The sequence below is a fragment of the Patella vulgata genome, chromosome 6, assembly GCF_932274485.2.
Source record: "Patella vulgata chromosome 6, xgPatVulg1.2, whole genome shotgun sequence".
Lineage (NCBI taxonomy): Eukaryota > Metazoa > Mollusca > Gastropoda > Patellidae > Patella > Patella vulgata.
Window position 1 is genome coordinate 58,098,064 of NC_065884.2, and position 19,132 is coordinate 58,117,195.

The 19,132-nt window shown below is 34.4% G+C and overlaps 2 protein-coding genes and 1 long non-coding RNA gene across 6 annotated transcripts in view; 2 read left to right on the forward strand and 1 right to left on the reverse strand.

Annotated features, from left to right (window-relative positions):
* The window catches only part of LOC126824902 (condensin-2 complex subunit H2), an 88,677-nt gene that overhangs the window by 58,666 nt on the left and 10,879 nt on the right, over positions 1–19,132 (forward strand). For all 4 annotated transcript variants that reach the window (XR_007681674.1, XM_050554331.1, XM_050554332.2 and 1 more), the window contains 5 exons: positions 11,564–11,624; positions 13,383–13,493; positions 13,733–13,794; positions 14,599–14,697; positions 15,726–15,872. Coding sequence is in view for 3 of the 4 variants with exons in the window: in XM_050554331.1 (XP_050410288.1) it covers positions 11,564–11,624; positions 13,383–13,493; positions 13,733–13,794; positions 14,599–14,697; positions 15,726–15,872 (480 nt within the window). In the remaining variant the exon portion in view is untranslated. The remainder of the gene's footprint in view (positions 1–11,563; positions 11,625–13,382; positions 13,494–13,732; positions 13,795–14,598; positions 14,698–15,725; positions 15,873–19,132) is intronic.
* The window catches only part of LOC126824906 (GDP-D-glycero-alpha-D-manno-heptose dehydrogenase), a 51,605-nt gene that overhangs the window by 20,297 nt on the left and 12,176 nt on the right, over positions 1–19,132 (reverse strand). The gene's annotated exons all lie outside the window — the stretch shown is intronic.
* Positions 5,565–10,855, forward strand: LOC126824909 (uncharacterized). The gene is made up of 4 exons (XR_007681678.2): positions 5,565–5,770; positions 9,233–9,394; positions 9,649–9,832; positions 10,075–10,855. It is a non-coding gene; the product is annotated as an uncharacterized LOC126824909 (long non-coding RNA).

The following is a 19,132-nucleotide window of genomic DNA, read 5'->3' on the forward strand; positions in this document are numbered from 1 at the left end:
GAAATATTTTGTATTGTAGAATTTTTTAGTATTGTGACCGTGAATTCAGTAGTTGTTATCTGTCACATTTCCCACAAGCGACCTAGTTAAGTTCACAATGGGGAGGTGTAATTGTCCTATTTTCGATATAGTCATTTATCGCGATATGGTATTTTCAGACCCAACTACGATATCATGTGGCCAAAATTCGTCGATATAGTGGTTTATCGAATATCGCCAAAAACTTCAAATATCGAAAAAAAATTATCATAAAAATAGATAATAAATACACTATACAGCAGTGGAAATTAGCCGACGGCAATAAGCTATAATAAAACTAATGTTTTGAGTATCGTTAAATGTTGAAAACACTTGCGCAGTGTCCGCAGCCTTTGTTCACTGCATCGTGTTTGCGTTACTTTTACTTTGTTTTTAGTCGACAATAATTTGTAAGTTGTTGCTACATGTAAAGCTTAGGCCTACTAAACACCTGAAATTTCCCACTACCGCGGCTAATTACCAGGCTATAAATAGGTTGTCATATTTTTAAAATAACACGATCTATAAATAGATTACTGTCACTGTTAGGCCAGGAGTACCGCAGCCAATCGAATGCTTGAATGGAAGATAGTCCGGATCATTTAGTATTTGTAAAACTGTTTGAATTTACAATACAAGACTTGTGACCGCATCTACTTACTTCCACTGCATGTGATATTTGAACATTTTCTTACACAAGGTCACAAGCAGACGCTTTTTAAACATCAGCAGTTTTTAACGGTTGTATTTAATTTAATTATGGAAAACTTAGCAGTACAAAAAGCATTGAAACGTTTTTATCCAAAAAGGATTTTGTTTTGTTCATTTTAATAAATCTATATTATAAAAAAAGTAAAGTTTAAAGTGTATGAATTAAGCAATTCTTACCCACAATTCTTACTCACACTGTAGTCAGCTTTAATGCACTTATATTTAATTTATTTAATAGCAAAGTGACATTATTATTAAATATCGCGATATTTAACTATACCGTTGAAAAAAATGCCAATATAGATATCGTCCCTTTTTGCAATATCGTACAGCCCTAAATTGTCCTCACTACAATAGAAAATACTCTTGGATTAACATCCAAATTTATCATTATTTGTCAATGTTGTATAAACTTGCAATATTTCTATTTAAAGGGAACATTCCAGATTTTAACAGTTTTTGAAACAAAAATGTATGTATGAAATTTAAGCGCCAAATTTTAGAGGAATGATGTATTTACCTTCTATCAAAATTGCAGTGCGAAATATTGAGTCCTTTTGACGTCGACGTCAAAACCGCTTATCCGGATACGTAACCCTTTTAAGGGTGCGATATCAATTTTTTTCGTTTAGTGACCTTATATTCTATTGCCGTTCCTTTAGAGATCCATACAGTGTATGACCCACATGCTGTACTTGATAACGAAAGGTACATTTTATCTACACGTTATTTTTATAAGGTAAAAGTCTGGTTTTATCCAGCCACCGTATAATACTGCTTTGGACCCCGGTCTCTGTTTCGATATGAAGACTGACAGGTTTAATTTCTTTGAAAACGTATCATGTATATTGAGTTAGTTGCTTGGTCCAAAGGTAGAGGATTTTAAGGGTTTTTAACACACAATTAAACAGTTTTATTCTCCAAAATATAATTGAGATTGGCCCTTTAAATAAGACCCCAGATGTAGGCTGGTCACCTGGAAGATGAAAATTTAATTATCATTTTTAATAAAATTGTTCACATCGCCCCACTTGGCATGTCATTATATAAACATAAATTGTTTCTATTTCATGTTTCAATGGAATTTGATTGGTCATTTAGATACTGCTTTTGCAATTTTTATAAAATTTCATGAGGTATATTAAATATACTATTAAATATAATATCATTTTTTATATAAAAAATATGAACAGTATATTTTTAATTATTGGTTTTGCTCTGGCTGTTTTAAAACTTGGCTGTTTTTTATTTCTTACATCTCTTTAATGGTAATATTGTGTAACACTCTTTTAATGCAACAGATGTCATTTATATTCGATTTTGCTGGTTTTTTTTCTCTACATAATTGCTTGAAGTGTCACCAAATATGCTGTCCTCGATACGTTCGGTGAGAATTTAGTTTGACTGAACCCCACCCCACCCCTTTTGAAAAATCATGTATCCACCGTTGTAAACAATCCCATAGCCAGAGTTGGTGGAGGTGGAGCCATTAGTAACAAACAAGGAATACCGCTGGCTTTTTTCCGTATGTCATTATCAAGGTTGTAAACTCTTGGTCGTTCCTTCAGGAACATGCATCCATTACGGCCCCAAAATGTCTTACACTTTGTTTTGTTTTGTTTTGGTTTTTATGGGGGTGGGGGTGGGGGTGGGGAGTAAATCAAAAATATATATAATTATAGGCAGACAGCGTAAGTTCAGTATGCAAAGAGTGTGTGTGAATTATAGAAAAAGGGAGATGTATGGTGTTAAAAAAAGGAAGCTTCGTGGGTAAGATGCTGGCTCGCTAACAAGGAGTTCTCGTGTTCACTTGCGTTGTTGGCCGAGAAGGTTCATCTGGATTTTCCTTTCTGGTTGGTTACCCTTTGTCAGTGGTGCAAAACAGGAGGTGCGAAAAACCGAGGTCTCGTGGACCTAAAAGAACCCCTTACTACAATCGGAATTCGAAATAAGAGTAGTCCGTAGTGCTGCTGTTCTTGATAAAATACTCTGATGGCAAACTGTATTAGCCCAGCAGTAGCAGATAAGGACGTTAAACCTCATTTCATTTCATTTCATTTCAAAATAAATTTTGTTTCATACTTATTTGGTTCATAACTGCATAACTCAATGCATCATAATGGAATATCCATAGACTTAATCCTTTCTTCAAGTACCCACCTGAGATGACAAATATTTGGGGTGACTTAGTCAAAGGTTAAGTACAAGTCAACGATCCAGAATATCACATTTTATGGTATTCTCGAACAATGATTAACTTAATGATTATTAGGCTAATCAAAGTTTATAAAAATCTTAGTTTAAAATTTAGTCAGCTTTCCAGAATATGGCCGGTCAGAAAATCGTATATTAAATCTCTACTTTCGAAAATATTCTCCTTAGTAAGCTAGCTGAATTACTTCTTATTAACAAGTAATAACCTGTTGTAATTGATCAGAAAGTAGATACAGCCTCACTCATAGGTACCGACTGATTGATAAATAATATTTATTAACCTCGGCACTCTATAAACAAAGCCTCAAAAGGATACAGAATAGTCTGATGTGATACAATAATATTAAAATAGACAGTACAGTAAAATCATTTTAGTAAGGGAGCTAGGTTCAGGTTGTTTCGAAAATTGCATCCAAAATTTATACTATGCTAGATGAGTGGACAGCGGTGACTGATACTCTGAACCTTGATTCTTAAGTTGCGGGTCCCCTTCCCATGTTAGTGTTGTGTTCTAGGGGACCAATAGTGAAACTTTTCTTGAAAAAATGAATGTTGTACGCGGAAGTCGAATTAACTCATCTTTCAGGGGGATAAAGTAGGTGTTCTTAAGGAAGGAAGGAAGGGTATGCACGAAGTTGATCGTTGTATGCAATGTCGAATTAAATCATCATTTTGGTCATTTCACCCATGGGCCCCCAGTTTTGTCGTTCTTATCCGGGATAGAAGGGGCTACTGAAAGGAACATGTGTAGTAAATTCTTTGGAAATATAGCTGACATGTTAAATAGTCAAACCCTTTTTGTATTTGAAAATCCAAAGGCACACTTTCAAATATTTATGGCATAACTAATCAATTAAAGACTTAGGTATGGGGGGCATTTTTAAATAAACCTGCATGCAACTGGTCAATACGTGATGTCAAAATATGTGATCTGTCAAAGTACCGGTAAGATGGAGAAATGAAATACCAAGAATGAATGGAGTTTGTGCTGACCGTTAATTTAAAAGCTATAATACTAGTAATTTAGACCTGTGACACAAAGTCATCCTGTATAAAAATTTATCATATGTGAATAAATTTTTTAACGTAACCAATATTTCAATTTGCGTAACCAGGAAATCGGTCACATGATTTTGAGTTGGCGCGACTGCACGTAACCGATTGGTATCGTTCGCATGAAATTTCATGACCCTGTATTGTCAATATCCAATCAAATGGCCAGTTACAAAGTTAGAGTGTACTGGCCAATCAGAAGCCATTTCTTAAAAGTCCTGACAGAAGCGGCTATTCAAATTTGTTCACACAACCTCTGCATTTAATTGCGAAATGTGGTCAAATGGTATTAACCCAATACTAAACGAAGGCCTGGAAGTAATTGCTGTCTTTAAGGGAGAGCCAATATTTGATACCAATAGTGAATAGATGCTTATGTGGAACACATAACATTAGTGTGTATTTCCTGTATCGTTCATTATCTCATTGGCAATAAATCCCACCAATGACTGAAATTATTGATTTGGGTATTGTTATAGAAAGGTCTTAATAATTAATCAAATTATGGGGGTATAGATTTGAAATTATTAGTCTCTTCGTTCAGTTGAGAAAGAGGACGCGTCATTAGAAACTAACAGTAGAAAGAAAAAAAGAAGTACAATGTATGTAAGTATTTACATTATGTCTTGTATAGGCGTTAGCTCCTCCCTGTCTCACTCCTTGTTAAGTGCTCTCTCTCTCTCTCTCTCTCTCTCTCCCCCCACCCTATTAAAGATACATTATGGGAGATTAGATAAAGAGCTGGTAGGTCTCACTATAATAGTTAAAAACTAGATAATGTAAAGGGAATTTGCTGAGAATTTCAGTCAAATTGATCCACCATGAACCAAGTATTTAGCGATTGAATTTTGGGCATAGTCTCGATCATCATTACTGAAGTCAGTCGGTACGATAAAAAACAGTCTCGATTATCCATTTTTTGATTTAATCAGAAGCAGCAGACAGGGTTCTAATCCAGTAAATATCACAGGCTAGCGATGCCATCAAGAGTGGATTATGAGCTGGATAAGTTAATTAATGTCTAATAAATAATTTAGATAACATTTCAGGCCTAAAGAAAAACCTGCAATTGGCAGATTTAGCTCTTGCATAATGTATGTTTAAGTGTTGAGTGGATATCAGATTGTTCCTCTCTATTGTCCCCTTTCTTCCCACTCCCACAAGACTGAAGTATAGGACATAGTACTCAGTTTAGAAATGTGAGAAAGGAAGATATTTTAAATGTCCAACAGTTGACAACAATAATTTCAAATTTCAAACACACCTAAGCAAAAACTTATTTGGCTATGTGTTAAATTAACACAACAATATGTTACCAACCCATGTAGTTTGATTCTGTCTACGACCACGTTGAATCATGCTGGTGGAATTTTCCATACACAATTTCAATTATTATTTCAGAATTTGATATTTTAAATTACTTTTTTATTTCAAGATAAAAAGAAATTATCTTCTATAAAAATAACAAGGGCTTCTTTTACTACACAAGTTTCTCTAAAATTAAGGTCTGTATTGTTGTTAAAATATCTGAGATCATATCCTGTATTATTACTCTATATTGAGGTAGTTACTCAACATTTCCTGCAACACCATTCCTTGCTTCCTTCCACCGCTGAATTATTGATGTAAAATATATTTCAGATCTTTACCAGAACACCAGCTTGACACGACAATTATGGATAATCTTCAAATTAAATATGAAATAGTTGAGAATGGAACAAAGCGGGGTAAAGCAAAATTAGTAACTTCTGATGGATTTTCTTTCACAATAAAGGTGAGTTTCCTTTAACTGCTTGAGGAAATATCATTTAACTGTTATACTGTTTGAATGGCATTTAGTAATTGAACACATTAAAATAAACACAACAGTTCTATGGATAACAATTTCTATATTTCTATAAAGCTACGTTTTAACAAGGCTGAGGCTATTTGCCACATGTGGTAAGACAATCCGGAGACTATTTGCCACATGTGGCAAGTCCCCGTACCGCAATTATCAACCGATTCCCATGAAACTTACAGAATATGATACCTTTAATAATATCTCAGAGTACGCAAAGTTTCGGCCACTTCCGTTTAGTGGTTTCCGAGATATCAGGTTACCTCACATTTCATGTGGCACGACTACAGACCACAATTATCAACCGATTTCAATGAAACTTGCAGATTATAATTACTTTAATAATATCTCAGAGTAGGCAAAATTTCGGCCACTTCCGGTTAGCGGTTTCCGAGATATCAGGTTACCACACATTTCATGTGGCACAGCTACAGACCACAATTATCAACCGATTTCCATGAAACTTACAGAATATGACAACATTCATAATATCTAAGAGTAGCCAAAATATCGGCCACTTCCGGTTAGCAGTTTCCGAGATATCAGGTTACCACACATTTCATGTGGCACGGCTACAGACCACAATTATCAACCGATTTCAATGAGACTTGCAGATTATTATTGCTTTCATAATATCTCAGAGTAGCCAAAATTTCGCCCACTTGCGGTTAGCGGTTTCCGAGATATCAGGTTACCACACATTTCATGTAGCACGGCTACAGACCACAATTATAAACCGATATCCATGAAACTTACAGAATATGACAACATTAATAATATCTCAGAGTAGGCAAAATTTCGAAAACTTCCGGTTAGCGGTTTCCGAGATATCAGGTTACCACACATTTCATGTGGCACGGCTACAGAACACAATTATCAACCGATTTGGATGAAACTAGCAGATTATAATTACATTAATAATATCTCAAAGTAGGCAAAATTTCGAAAACTTCCGGTTAGCGGTTTCGGAGATATCAGGTTACCACGCATTTCATGTGGCACGGCTACAGACCACAATTATCAACCGATTTCCATGAAACTTGCAGATTATAATTACATTAATAATATCTCAGAGTAGCCAAATTTCGACCACTTCCGGTTAGCGGTTTCCGAGATATCAGGTTACCACACATTTCATGTGGCACGACTACAGACCACAATTATCAACCAATTTCAATGAAACTAGCAAATTATAATTACTTTAATAATATCTCAGAGTAGCCAAAATTTCGGCCACTTCTGATTAGCGGTTTCCGAGATATCAGGTTACCACACATTTCATGTGGCACGGCTACAGACCACAATTATCAACTGATCTCCATTCTGTAAGTTTCATGGGCATCAGTTGATAATTGTGGTCTGTAGCCGTGCCACATGAAATGTGTGGTAACCTGATATCGCGGAAACCGCTTACCGGAAGTGGCCGAAATTTTGGCTACTCTGAGATATTATTAATATTGTCATATTCTGTAAGTTTCATTGAAATGGGTTGATAATTGTGGTCTGTAGCCGTGCCACATGAAATGTGTGGTAACCCGATATCTCAGAAACCGCTAACCGGAAGTGGCCGAAATTTTGGCTACTCTGAGATATTATAAATGTTGTCATATTCTGTAAGTTTCATGGAAATCGGTTGATAATTGTGGTCTGTAGCCGTGCCACATGAAATGCGTGGTAACCTGATATCTCCGAAACCGCTAACCGGAAGTTTTCGAAATTTTGCCTACTCTGAGATATTATTAATGTTATCATATTCTGTAAGTTTCATGGACATCAGTTGATAATTGTGGTCTGTAGCCGTGCCACATGAAATGTGTGGTAACCTGATATCTCGGAAACAGCTTACCGGAATTGGCCGGAATTTTGGCTACTCTGAGATATTATTAATATTGTCATATTCTGTAAGTTTCATTGAAATGGGTTGATAATTGTGGTCTAGCCGTGCCACATGAAATGTGTGGTAACCTGACATCTCGGAAACCGCTAACCAGAAGTGGTCGAAATTTTGCCTACTCTGAGATATAATTAATGTTATCATATTCTGTAAGTTTCATGGAAATCGGTTGATAATTGTGGTCTGTAGCCGTGCCACATGAAATGTGTGGTAACCTGATATCTCGGAAACCGCTTACCGGAATTGGCCGGAATTTTGGCTACTCTGAGATATTAATGTTATCATAATCTGTTAGTGTCATGGATATCGATTCATAATTGTGGTCTGTAGCCGTGCCACATGAAATGTGTGGTAACCCCCATATCTCGGAAACCGCAAACCGGAAGTGGCCGAAAGTTTTGTCACTCAGAGATGTTATCAATGTTATCATAATCTGTAAGTTTCATGTGGTAAGCAAGAATTTCAATATAGCCTTACGACTACATTGAAATTCTTGCTTACCACATGTGGCAAATAGCCACTGCCTTTTAACAATGGTGCTTGATAACGACAAGAGAATCATTGTTGAAACGTAGCTTTATAGAAATATAGTAATTGTTATCCATAGAACTGTTGTGTTTATCATTTAACTGCTTGAGTAAATATCATTTAAACATACACTATGTAAGAGCTAAATCTGCCTATTGCAGGTCTTTCTTTAGGGCTGAAATGTTATAGAAACTATTAATTAGACATTTATTAACAAAACAAGACCATAATCGACTCTCGATGGCATCGGATACTCAAGATTTTAACTAGATTAAAACGGTTTGCCATTTAAAAATTAAATTTAAAAATGGGAAAGCGAGGCTTAGTCCCGATTATACCAGTCCCCTGGTTATCACATCACTTATCTTGTCAAAACTACAAACAATGATAACTTGGCTCAGAATGAAGTAATTTGAATGAAATTTTCAATATTTTCTTTTTTCATCATCTATTTTTGAATTATAATAGCAAGAATTACCAACTCTTTATCAAACTCTTAACTAATGTATCTTTAATTAACTAGTTACTGATCACAAACAGTCATTGTTATTTGTAGTTTAGAGCAGAGTCGAAAAAAGCTCCCCTTATTCAACAAATTGAAAAAATCGCTCCCCTAAAAAGCTCTGCCAGTTTATATAAGAAGAGTGATTTAGAAATTAAGGAGAGCGATCTGATATGAAGGAAAGTGATTAGTTGTGTGTAAGGGAAATGGTTCTGAAGATCAATAATTCCATGTCAGGGGGTCATTCCTGGTTTCATAAATGATAATGCCCCCACCCCCCACACCACACACGCACACATGACTTTGTAAAGGAGAGCGGTTTTCAATTTTAAGGGGCGGGAGAAATGCCTGCATTCGGTCGACATTCAGTTGCGTGGCAGGTGATCGAGAGCGATCGCTCACCTTAATAAACAACGACAGCAGAAAACAACAATTGTCACTCCGTTTTAACACCGTTATTTCTGTATTTCAGAGATCGTCACCTGTCTCTACGTATTGGGTTTGTTCCAGAAAGAGTAAAAGTATTCCGTGTTCGGCCACAGTGACACAACGTGGGACTGATTTCAATCCAAATGATAACCATATTCATGACTGTGACCCCGGCATTATGAAAAATACTAAACTTACGGCAAAGGTATGTGTGTTAACAATTGAATATGTGTGGAATAGATAGGGTGTGTGGAAAAAATATGATGTAACATAATATAATTACTATTTTAATTGATATAATTACTATTTTAATTGATATAATTACTATTTTAATTGATATAATTACTATTTTAATTGATATAATTACTATTTTAATTGATATGATTAATATTTTAATTGATATAATTAATATTTTAATTGATATAATTAATATTTTAATTGATATAATTAATATTTTAGATCAAATCTGCTGCACTTGACCAACTCTTTAGACCTGCTCTGCAAATTGCTAAAATGGAAATTAAAGAATCCCACCAACGGACTGATGTGCGAGTACCCAATCCCATGTTGTTAAAAAGAGTGGTGAATAGATACAGAGAAAAACATCGCCCCACAGAACCATCCCCCACATATTATGTTTGAGGTAATTATATTTCTTTTATGTTTTTTTAATGTACATGTATATACTATTATGTTTGAGGTAATTATATTTATTTTATGTTTTATAAAAAATATACTATTATGTTTGAGGTAATTATATTTGTACTATTTTATAATATACATACTATTTTATAGTTGTAATTTATACTATTTAATGTTTCAGGTTAACACAGAATTTCTGATTACTGAGGTGACATTCTTTAATATGGCATTAATGTATTTCAGGATGGCAAAGACGTCTGAATTCGAGGTCTATGGGAGCTGGTATCAGTTTTTACACATTGATTTCAATATTAAAAGAAGAAATGGCAGATAGTTGAAGAGGGGTTCAATTTCCAAAATTGTAGAAAAACATACTGTAAAATAAATGAAAAGATATTTAATGCATGGGAAAGATATTCGAAGGGATCCATAACATCAAGTGTCTTTCTTAAGTTGGCAGGAAATTTATATGGACGCAGATGAAAGATAAACTATAACACATACTTATGGAAGAAAAGTTACTGAAGAGTACTCTCTCAAGTGCATTGACATATTTTTATTGTTATTAATGTATAAATAAAATATTAAAAATACCTGTAATACTTGTTTTTTAATTTGTCGGATGGAACGACCTGAAAGTGGGATGAAACGACCCATGTAAATTTGGAATGAAACAGCCCGAGATGAACCGGTAGTGTGATGCAATGACCTGCTCCCAGACAAATTGTCCTATTTCCCGGATATGAATATGGCGGCAAATCAAATTATCGAGATGACATCCATGTGATTAAGAGCCTTGACAACGTAAAGAATCCATGGAAATGGAGTTGGTTAGAGAGGGAGGTGGGTGGGAAAGCGTGCACTTTTTCGTTAGAAAATTATGTCAACCGAAACAAGGCTACTGCCGGTATGTTGTAAGGAAATTTACCATGGAAGTCGGGGGGTGGAAGTTCCAACAGTGTGTGTGAAACTGTGAATTAGTTATTAAAATTGTGGTGTGTGAATTGAATATACGTCTTTATTGGGACCGTCCTGACAACTATTATTACGTCGTTATACGTATGTCCCAATAGTTCATTAATACATAGGTGTGTAAAATGAAATAGAAGTAATTATCAGGACATTCCAGAGGTTCATTAAATCCTGGTTGTGTAATGTGTTTATAATAATTGTAACAATACGTCTTTAAACTAGATTTATCATACAAGGTCCCAACAAAGTGTCCCAACAATCTCATTTGCTACTGTTTAATATTAAAGATATATTATGTCATATTTTTCATTACTAGTTGATGCCATGCCCAATTTTTGTGTTTATTGTCTACAGGCTGCAATTTTGAATGGATCATCTTGGAACTTTGCATATTTCGTCGGTGAAGTGTCCAAAGTACTCCAAAGGGTGTATCTAAGAATTTCTAAAGATTAAGAAATAGAACTCTTTGCATTTCAAAATTTCCACAAATCAAGATACAACATTTGGACACATGATCCCAGAACAGTTCTAATTGGCGTAGAGATGAACAGCTTAGATAGAAATGTGCATATTAATTGGGAGAGTTTAAAAATGCAAAAAAGTGTATTTGACTATTTTCCCGAGATACACCCTTTTGACACTTCACCGACGATTTATTCCTTATACCATAAAGACAGCAATTATTTATTTTGGTGCATGCCCCGACCCCCAGGAATGTGGACGTATATTGAAACAATACCGATGCTCTTGTATTTTACAGAAATCAGTAAACTCCAAACAGTTAGAAGAATTTGAAGATAGGGAAATTGAAATCCCAGATGGTAAATATATTTATATCAGTGTGCATGGGTGACAGTTTACTGTTTATATCAGTATGCATGATTGACAGTTTACTATCAATCTGATTTCGTTTCATTTTTTATAGTTTTACTGTATTTACTACACTAGGATATGGAAGAGTTGTTATATAACCCGCATTCTGATTGATGTTAGGGATTAGCCAATGAAACGGTCTGTTACGGCGAGTGTTTAGTGTGCAGTAGACAGAACTTTGGGTATCCCAGTAGGAACATCAACGCTGATAAATAGTGATTAAGAAATTAAAAGCCTGACATCATAGGGTCAAAAGCCAGTTGTATGACCCCTGACACGACCTCCCACTACGTACAACTGGTCAAATCTTCATGCAGTAAATGCTATCAAAAGTATAGAAATCAAAACGAAATATAGATCTGTATTTTAATCAGATTGGTTTATTATTTTAATCCTTGAGTGGCGTTTAGCAATTGAGCACATTAAAGGGACAATTGACAGCCCCAGAAAATAAATAATAGCCTTATTCTAAGTACTAGATGTTTAAGTGTTCTACCTGTTGTGTAAATTATCCATTACATCCTATTTCACTTGTCCAGAGGGTTCGAAAATATTTTTAAATCCAAGTCACAGTTGAAAAGGTTTACGTTAGGCTTTTCAAATCATTTAGTTGAACTTTCCAATTTTTTAAATTAGGTGTGTTAAGATGAAATTTGTATCATCAATTAATTGGAATATTGTAAAATAGTACAATTTGTTGACCAGAATAAAGATTGGGACATATCATTTAGTTACAACAAGAGTGGTATTGAGCCTTTAAAAAAAAAAAACACAACACAATTTAAATGAAAACAACAATCACTGGTTTGTACACATATAGCATGACATTTCGATTAGTATCCTCTTGTCGTTATCAAGTACAAGTGATTATTAGTAAACTAAAAGGTAATATTTATATGTTAAAACAAAAAGGAAGCCATAAGACCTTTTTAGTTAAGCTGAAATCCATAGTGCACAATGTTGTGTTTTTTTGGTTTACTATTTATATATGTGTACATGAGTTTACTGTTTATATCAGTGTGCATGGGTGAGAGTTTACTGTTTATACAGTGTAAACAGTGGTCATGGGTCAGAGGTTAAGTTTATTTTGATGGAGGGCCTTTCAAGGAAAAGTGTCTAGTTGTTTAGATGGGTTGAAAGACAGAAATCACATGTACACCATTGGCCGTATGTCTTAAGATAGTTTTAAAGCAAAATAAGAGTAGGCTTAATCCCTGCATTCTGGGCAGAGTTTCCCTAATAGCACACCGACCGTATGGTGTATACCTGTCTTTATTGGTGCAGAAAAGTTAAACTTTAAATCACAGTTTACTTTGAAATTATACTGACAGACTGACAGTTGTTTTATTTACTTTTGGTGCTTCTCTCTCAACAATTATTACAGAGAAACCATCAAGGTTTCTAATACTTGCTTCAAAATGTATCATTGTACAAAAATGTTGCTTTGCTATGGTTTTTGAAGTTAATGGAGGGATATTAAAATGCCTATCTTCCGTCCCTGTTTTGTTTCAAAAGTATATTTCGTAAGATATCTTTATAAAACTTTTTACACTCACACATCAATTTGTTATAGTAGTTTGCTAATTACAAAATTCTTGGATTTAATCATTTTGTGTTTAAAAGGGAAAAAAATGTGACTTTTTTTTTTGGTATACAAGGGTATAGGATGTTGATGTCTGAATCTTCTGGTTAATATTTTGTTACAGCTGATGAGTTTGGAGGGGGAGAAGATGATGTTGATGATGATGTTGTTGATAATGGGTTAGAAGCAGCACCAGCGTTTGATATATCTGTTGGTCATGAGCGTGACATGATTCGTAAGTTTCTGTATTTTTGATTTTATGACTACCTGTTCTCAAGTATTACAGACCCCATTGTTAAACCCCATTTCATTTCATATTAACCAGCATGGCTTCACTTTGTAAGTTGTGCAAGGAACAGTGTATACATTGTCATGCACGTAAAAGACCCCTTGACAGTAAGAATTTGAAAGTATATACATGTAGTTTGTCTTGGTTTTTGTTTACAGTTTTATTTATGTGTATTTCCTTTACAGATAATTTTACTTTTAATAGAGATGAACTTACAAGTTATGAAGAATTAGCAAGACAACATATAGTAAGTTTTTATCTTTAATAAAATCCATTATAAGGGGGATATGAAATATAAAGGGAGATGACTCAAATATTATGTTTTGACAGTGTAAATGATTTATACCTATAGTGGACATTAAAAGTCTGATATAAAAGATGAAAATTGAAATCTGAGTTTAAAATTAATTTCATCAGAGTATGCATCCTGTACTCAAAATATCATTTCTAATGTGTTAAAGATGCATTATGTAAGAGCTAAATCTGCCTATTGCAGGTCTTTGTTTTGGCCCCAAATGTTATATTATTTACACTTTTATTAACATGACAAGCCTATAATCACCTCTTTAGGGATTTGAATGGTTGGGATTTAAATGGATTAGAATGCCCGTCAACAATAAAATAGATAATTGAGACTTCATAATTAACAATCGATGCTACAGCTTCCCACACTGATAACTTTGCTCAGAAGGAAGTAATTTGAATGAAATTTTCGATATATTCATTTTTCATATTAATTTTGAAACTACTATAGCAATGGTCACAATCTTACATAATGCATCTTTAACTAATCCATTGTTTAAATGTATAAAGATTCTTTATTTTGTAGATAAGTATTCTCAACATTTGTCACATTAATGGGCAGGGGAACAGCTCTCATTTTAAACAAATATGGACTTGATCCAGCAGTCCTGAATTTCTCTAGTCCAGAGACTTTTTATAGGAACCCTAATGTTTGGATTGAAGGGGTTCCGCTGTATAATACTGTTGTTTATATTTTAACATTGTTTTTTTTACGTGATCATTAGTCTGTATTGAACTATGTTTTCAGGAAAGGTTTATGGCCTGTGGTAATTATTTTCATACAACAGAAATTGCTCAGAAAGTGGCTGAATGGGAAGAAAAGATATTACCTAGGCTAGAAGCAGAGGTATGGCCATCTTTTATTTTGTTTGTGGATTGCATTACTATTTTAATCTGTCATCTGTTAATTGAATAAGCAGATTTTCATGTACAGGTAGATTTCCAAAAAAGAATTTAAGAAGGGAATGTTCTGGAAATAACCGTAAATATCTTATAACAACAAAGGAACAATGTATTCGCAACTGAAAGAGAAAACAATTTCCACCAGTAAACAGAGTTTAAACATGTTTTCTGTGTTGGAATCAGTTACAATTCTACTCATATCACAGTACTAAAATATCGCTCAATTACTATTCTGTCTGCTGTCATTTATAAAGTTCCCAGATACACAATTGTGTAATAACTATGTGAAATTCTCAAATGAGAAGTGATATTGGGTTTTCTACTAAATTTCTAAAGGAAGCGATAGTTGAAGCTAGGTTTTAGAAGTTAGAAAATAACCTTGAAGTGAAAATAAAACCACTGACTAGGAGAGTCACAAGCACAGTGATACAGTGGGGAGAGGGGCACGGCTATGCAGACTGTAGAGGCCTACTGGTGAAGCTATGAAAATAATTTTCATTTTTGATACAGCTGCATTGAAATGTGGTCATATATTGATGCCTGTAGTTCGTCGTCCACAATTGCTTATGAACACTCTAGAAGCTAAATGTTACACACATTGTTTCAGTGTTTCCTGCTCATTGTATACACCACTGGCTATGTGAACTCAATGAGAAGTGACATCGGTTTACCTTAACTTGGAGGTGGGGGCGGGCTCGTCAGCTGGATTGTTTAACACATGCACATTAGATCAAAAGGTCTGTCATTGAGTCAAGTGGTGTGGTTACGATTCCCCGCTTGTACGTGACAAGGAGTAGGGTCGTCTGACCAGCCTAGTTGGTTTCCTCCCACTGCTAAAGACCCCTATGTGCAATTGCATTACTGAAATATAGTTGAACCATATGTTAGTCCTGAAAGGACCTAGCTAGTGTCAAGTGGATGTTAAACCTCATTTTTATCTCTCCTTTTATCTAAACATGTACATATTTTCAGGAACATCGTCCAGCCTTTGATATTCATCAATATGGTAGCCAGATATTGGACGAATTAACTGTTAAAACAAGAGTTAAATTTGCTCACATTGCTGCTGGAAAACCTGATCATGAAATCTGTCGTTTATTCTCATCACTTTTACAATTGGTAAGTAAAATCCTATTATAATGGGAGATAATCAGTCTTTAGGTTATTGTGGAGCCCTAGCAGTTTCTTTAGTCACTTTTTTGTGCAAATTGCGAAAAGCTTACAATTTAACGCCCCCAATATAAGCAGGTCAATTAAATTGAATCACATCCTCGAGAATGCAATTCGGTTCCAACCTAACGATTAAGTGATTGTAAAAATTTGAGCTGTTAAATTTAATGAATTTCTAAGGCACAACCATCTGAAAAGTTATCAAACAGTTAAATATCATGTGACCAAAAGTGTTCATAAAGTATTCTTCATGCACAAATATTTCTTTCATGCAGTTCCTTGCTAAAATTTAACCGAAATACAAAGGGAAGAAAAGAATCAGTCATATGCATTTCCTGTTTCACAATATTGTATAATAGTTTCATGCCTACAATTATTGTTCTTATTATCGGCGGGAATTGAGGTCATCTAGGTTAAACATATATTATGCAAGAGCTAAATTGCCTATCGCAGGTCTTTCTTTAGGCCTGGAATGTTGTATAAATTATTAATAAGAAATTAATTATGTTATCCAGACCGTAATCAACTCTTGATGCCATCGCTAGCCTGTGATATTTAGCGGATTGGAATACATTTTATGAAGGATGATTAAACATAAAAATGGATAATTGAGACTTCGTTTTTTATCGTACTGACTTAAGTAACTGTAACGATGTTCGAGGCTAGTCTAAAATTCAAAAGTTAATATCTTGGTTCATTGTGGAGCAATTTGACTGAAATTTTCAGCATATTGTATTTACATTATCTATTTTGTAAATATTATAACAAGAACTGTCAACTTTTTATCTAATCTCCCATAATGCCCCTTTATGGTTAAAGTACATAAAATAGGATGCCATTTCTTCTCAATGATGGGAAAATTGTATTTGTTGTTATATAGGAGATTTTACGTTGGCTTCCACCTAGATGATATTGCATTGTTCGGGTTATCTTATTTATAGAATACAATGTATTGTAAGGCTAGAGCCATTATATATTGATGCCCTGTCCAAATGTACATGTAGTAATAATTTATATATATATATATATCGAACAGAGCACCACATCAACCGGTTGAGTGCATGTTAAACCCCATTCCTCTGTTTCTCTCAACCTGTAGTAAGAAAAAAAATCTATTAGTGCCTAAATCTATTATGCTATAGATATTAATTTGGGTTTATTAAAGGAGCATTATGGGAGATTAGATAAAGAACGCAGTTCTCACTATAATAGTTAAACAATAGATAATGTAAAGCGAATTGAAAACAAGTATGGCGATTATTTAGGGCTTTAACTTTTTTTAATTTAATTTCTGTAGTTTTGTTATTGGAGTTCAGCTTTAAGTGTATAAATAAAAACACACAAATTGACAAATTAAAGATATATTAAGAGCTAACTATTGCAGGTCTTTCTTTTGACAAAAATCCAATCTCTAGATCATCAGATGGCTCCAATTTTAAGTAGATTAGGACGCCTCAGCCATTAAATGATTTAATTTAAAAATTGAGAAACAATACTAAGTCTCGAAATAACAAGTACCATTATTAAGGAAAATAAACCTTCAATGCTGACATCTTATCAAAACTACAAACAGTGATAACTTTGCTTGGGATAATGTAATTTGAATGAAATTTTCAATTTATTCATTTTGCATTATCTGTTTTAATTCTTATATAATGCATCTTTCATGTCAGGCTAGAGGAATTGTGCCTGACAAAGCATGAATTCATGCCTGACACTGTTAGTGGCAGGTGGTATATTTCCAGGCTTGCTCAGTTGGTCATTTTACCCACTAGTTGAAATTAACCACAGCAAATTTGGTAAAACCCACAATTTTATACGCCCACATTTTCATGTGGACATATATTGTCGTCGCCCCTGTCCGTATGTCCGTCCACAATTGTTTGTGAACACTCTACAGGTCACAATTTTTATCTGATTTCAATGAAACATGAATTATAGGTTTATCACCCTAAGATCTCGGTTCTTTTCGATATTGGCATGTAACTTTATGGATTATGACCCCCGATTGTAGGAAAAATCATGTTTTTAACGTGTGAACACTGTAGAGGTCACAATTTTTATCTGATTTGGTTTAAACTTGAAATGTATGTTTATAACCCACAGATCTCAGTTCCTTTTGATATTCACGCATATCGGACCATAACTTCCTGAATTGTACGAAAAATCACATTTTTAGATTGTTGACCCTATAGAAGTCACAATTTTTATCCAATTTAAATGCCTGTTTATAACCCAAATATCTTGGTTCCTTTCCATTTTCGTACATAACTTCCTGAATTATGGCCCCTAAGTGGACGAAAAATCATGTTTTTAGCTTGTGGTCCCTCTAGAGGTCACAATTATTATCCGATTTAAAAAAAAGTTTTAATTTTTCACTGTTACACCGTAATGTTTGTTGAGTTCGAATTTCGTGAAAATCAGGCCAAAGCTGCCGGACAAAATGGCCGCCCCTCATACGTAAATAGTGTAAACATCTGGTAAATCTAGGTTGTGGCCCCTCTAGAGGTCACAATTTTGATCCGATTTCGATGAAACTTGAAATACATGTTTATAACCCAAAGATATTGGTTCCTTTCAATATATTCGTGCATATCGGATCGTAACTTCCTGAATTATGGCCTCTGATTGTACCAAAAATCATGTTTTTTATTTTGTGGTCCCTCTAGAGGTCACAATTATTTTTCGATTTAAAAAAAAGTTTTAATTTTTCACCGTTACACCGTAATGTTTGTTGAGTTCGAATTTCGTGAAAATCAGGCCAAAGCTGCCTGACAAAATGGCCGCCCCTCATACGTAAATAGTGTAAACATCTGGTAAATCTAGGTTGTGGCCCCTCTAGAGGTCACAATTTTGATCCAATTTCGATGAAACTTGAAATACATGTTTATAACCCAAAGATATTGGTTCCTTTCAATATATTCGTGCATATCGGATCGTAAATTCCTGAATTATGGCCCTTGATTGAACACAATTTTAGCTTGTGGTCCCTGTAGAGGTCACAATTTTTATCCGATTTAAAAAAAAAAGGATGAATTGTGTAGAAGTGTGTAATACAAAGGTTGTGGACCATCTAGAGGTCACAAGTTTTATCCAAGTTTGATACGAAGGTTGTGGATCCTCTAGAGGTCACAATTTTTATCTGATTTTGATGAAACTTAAAACATATCTTTATATCCCAAAGATCTCAGTCACTTTTGATATTTGCA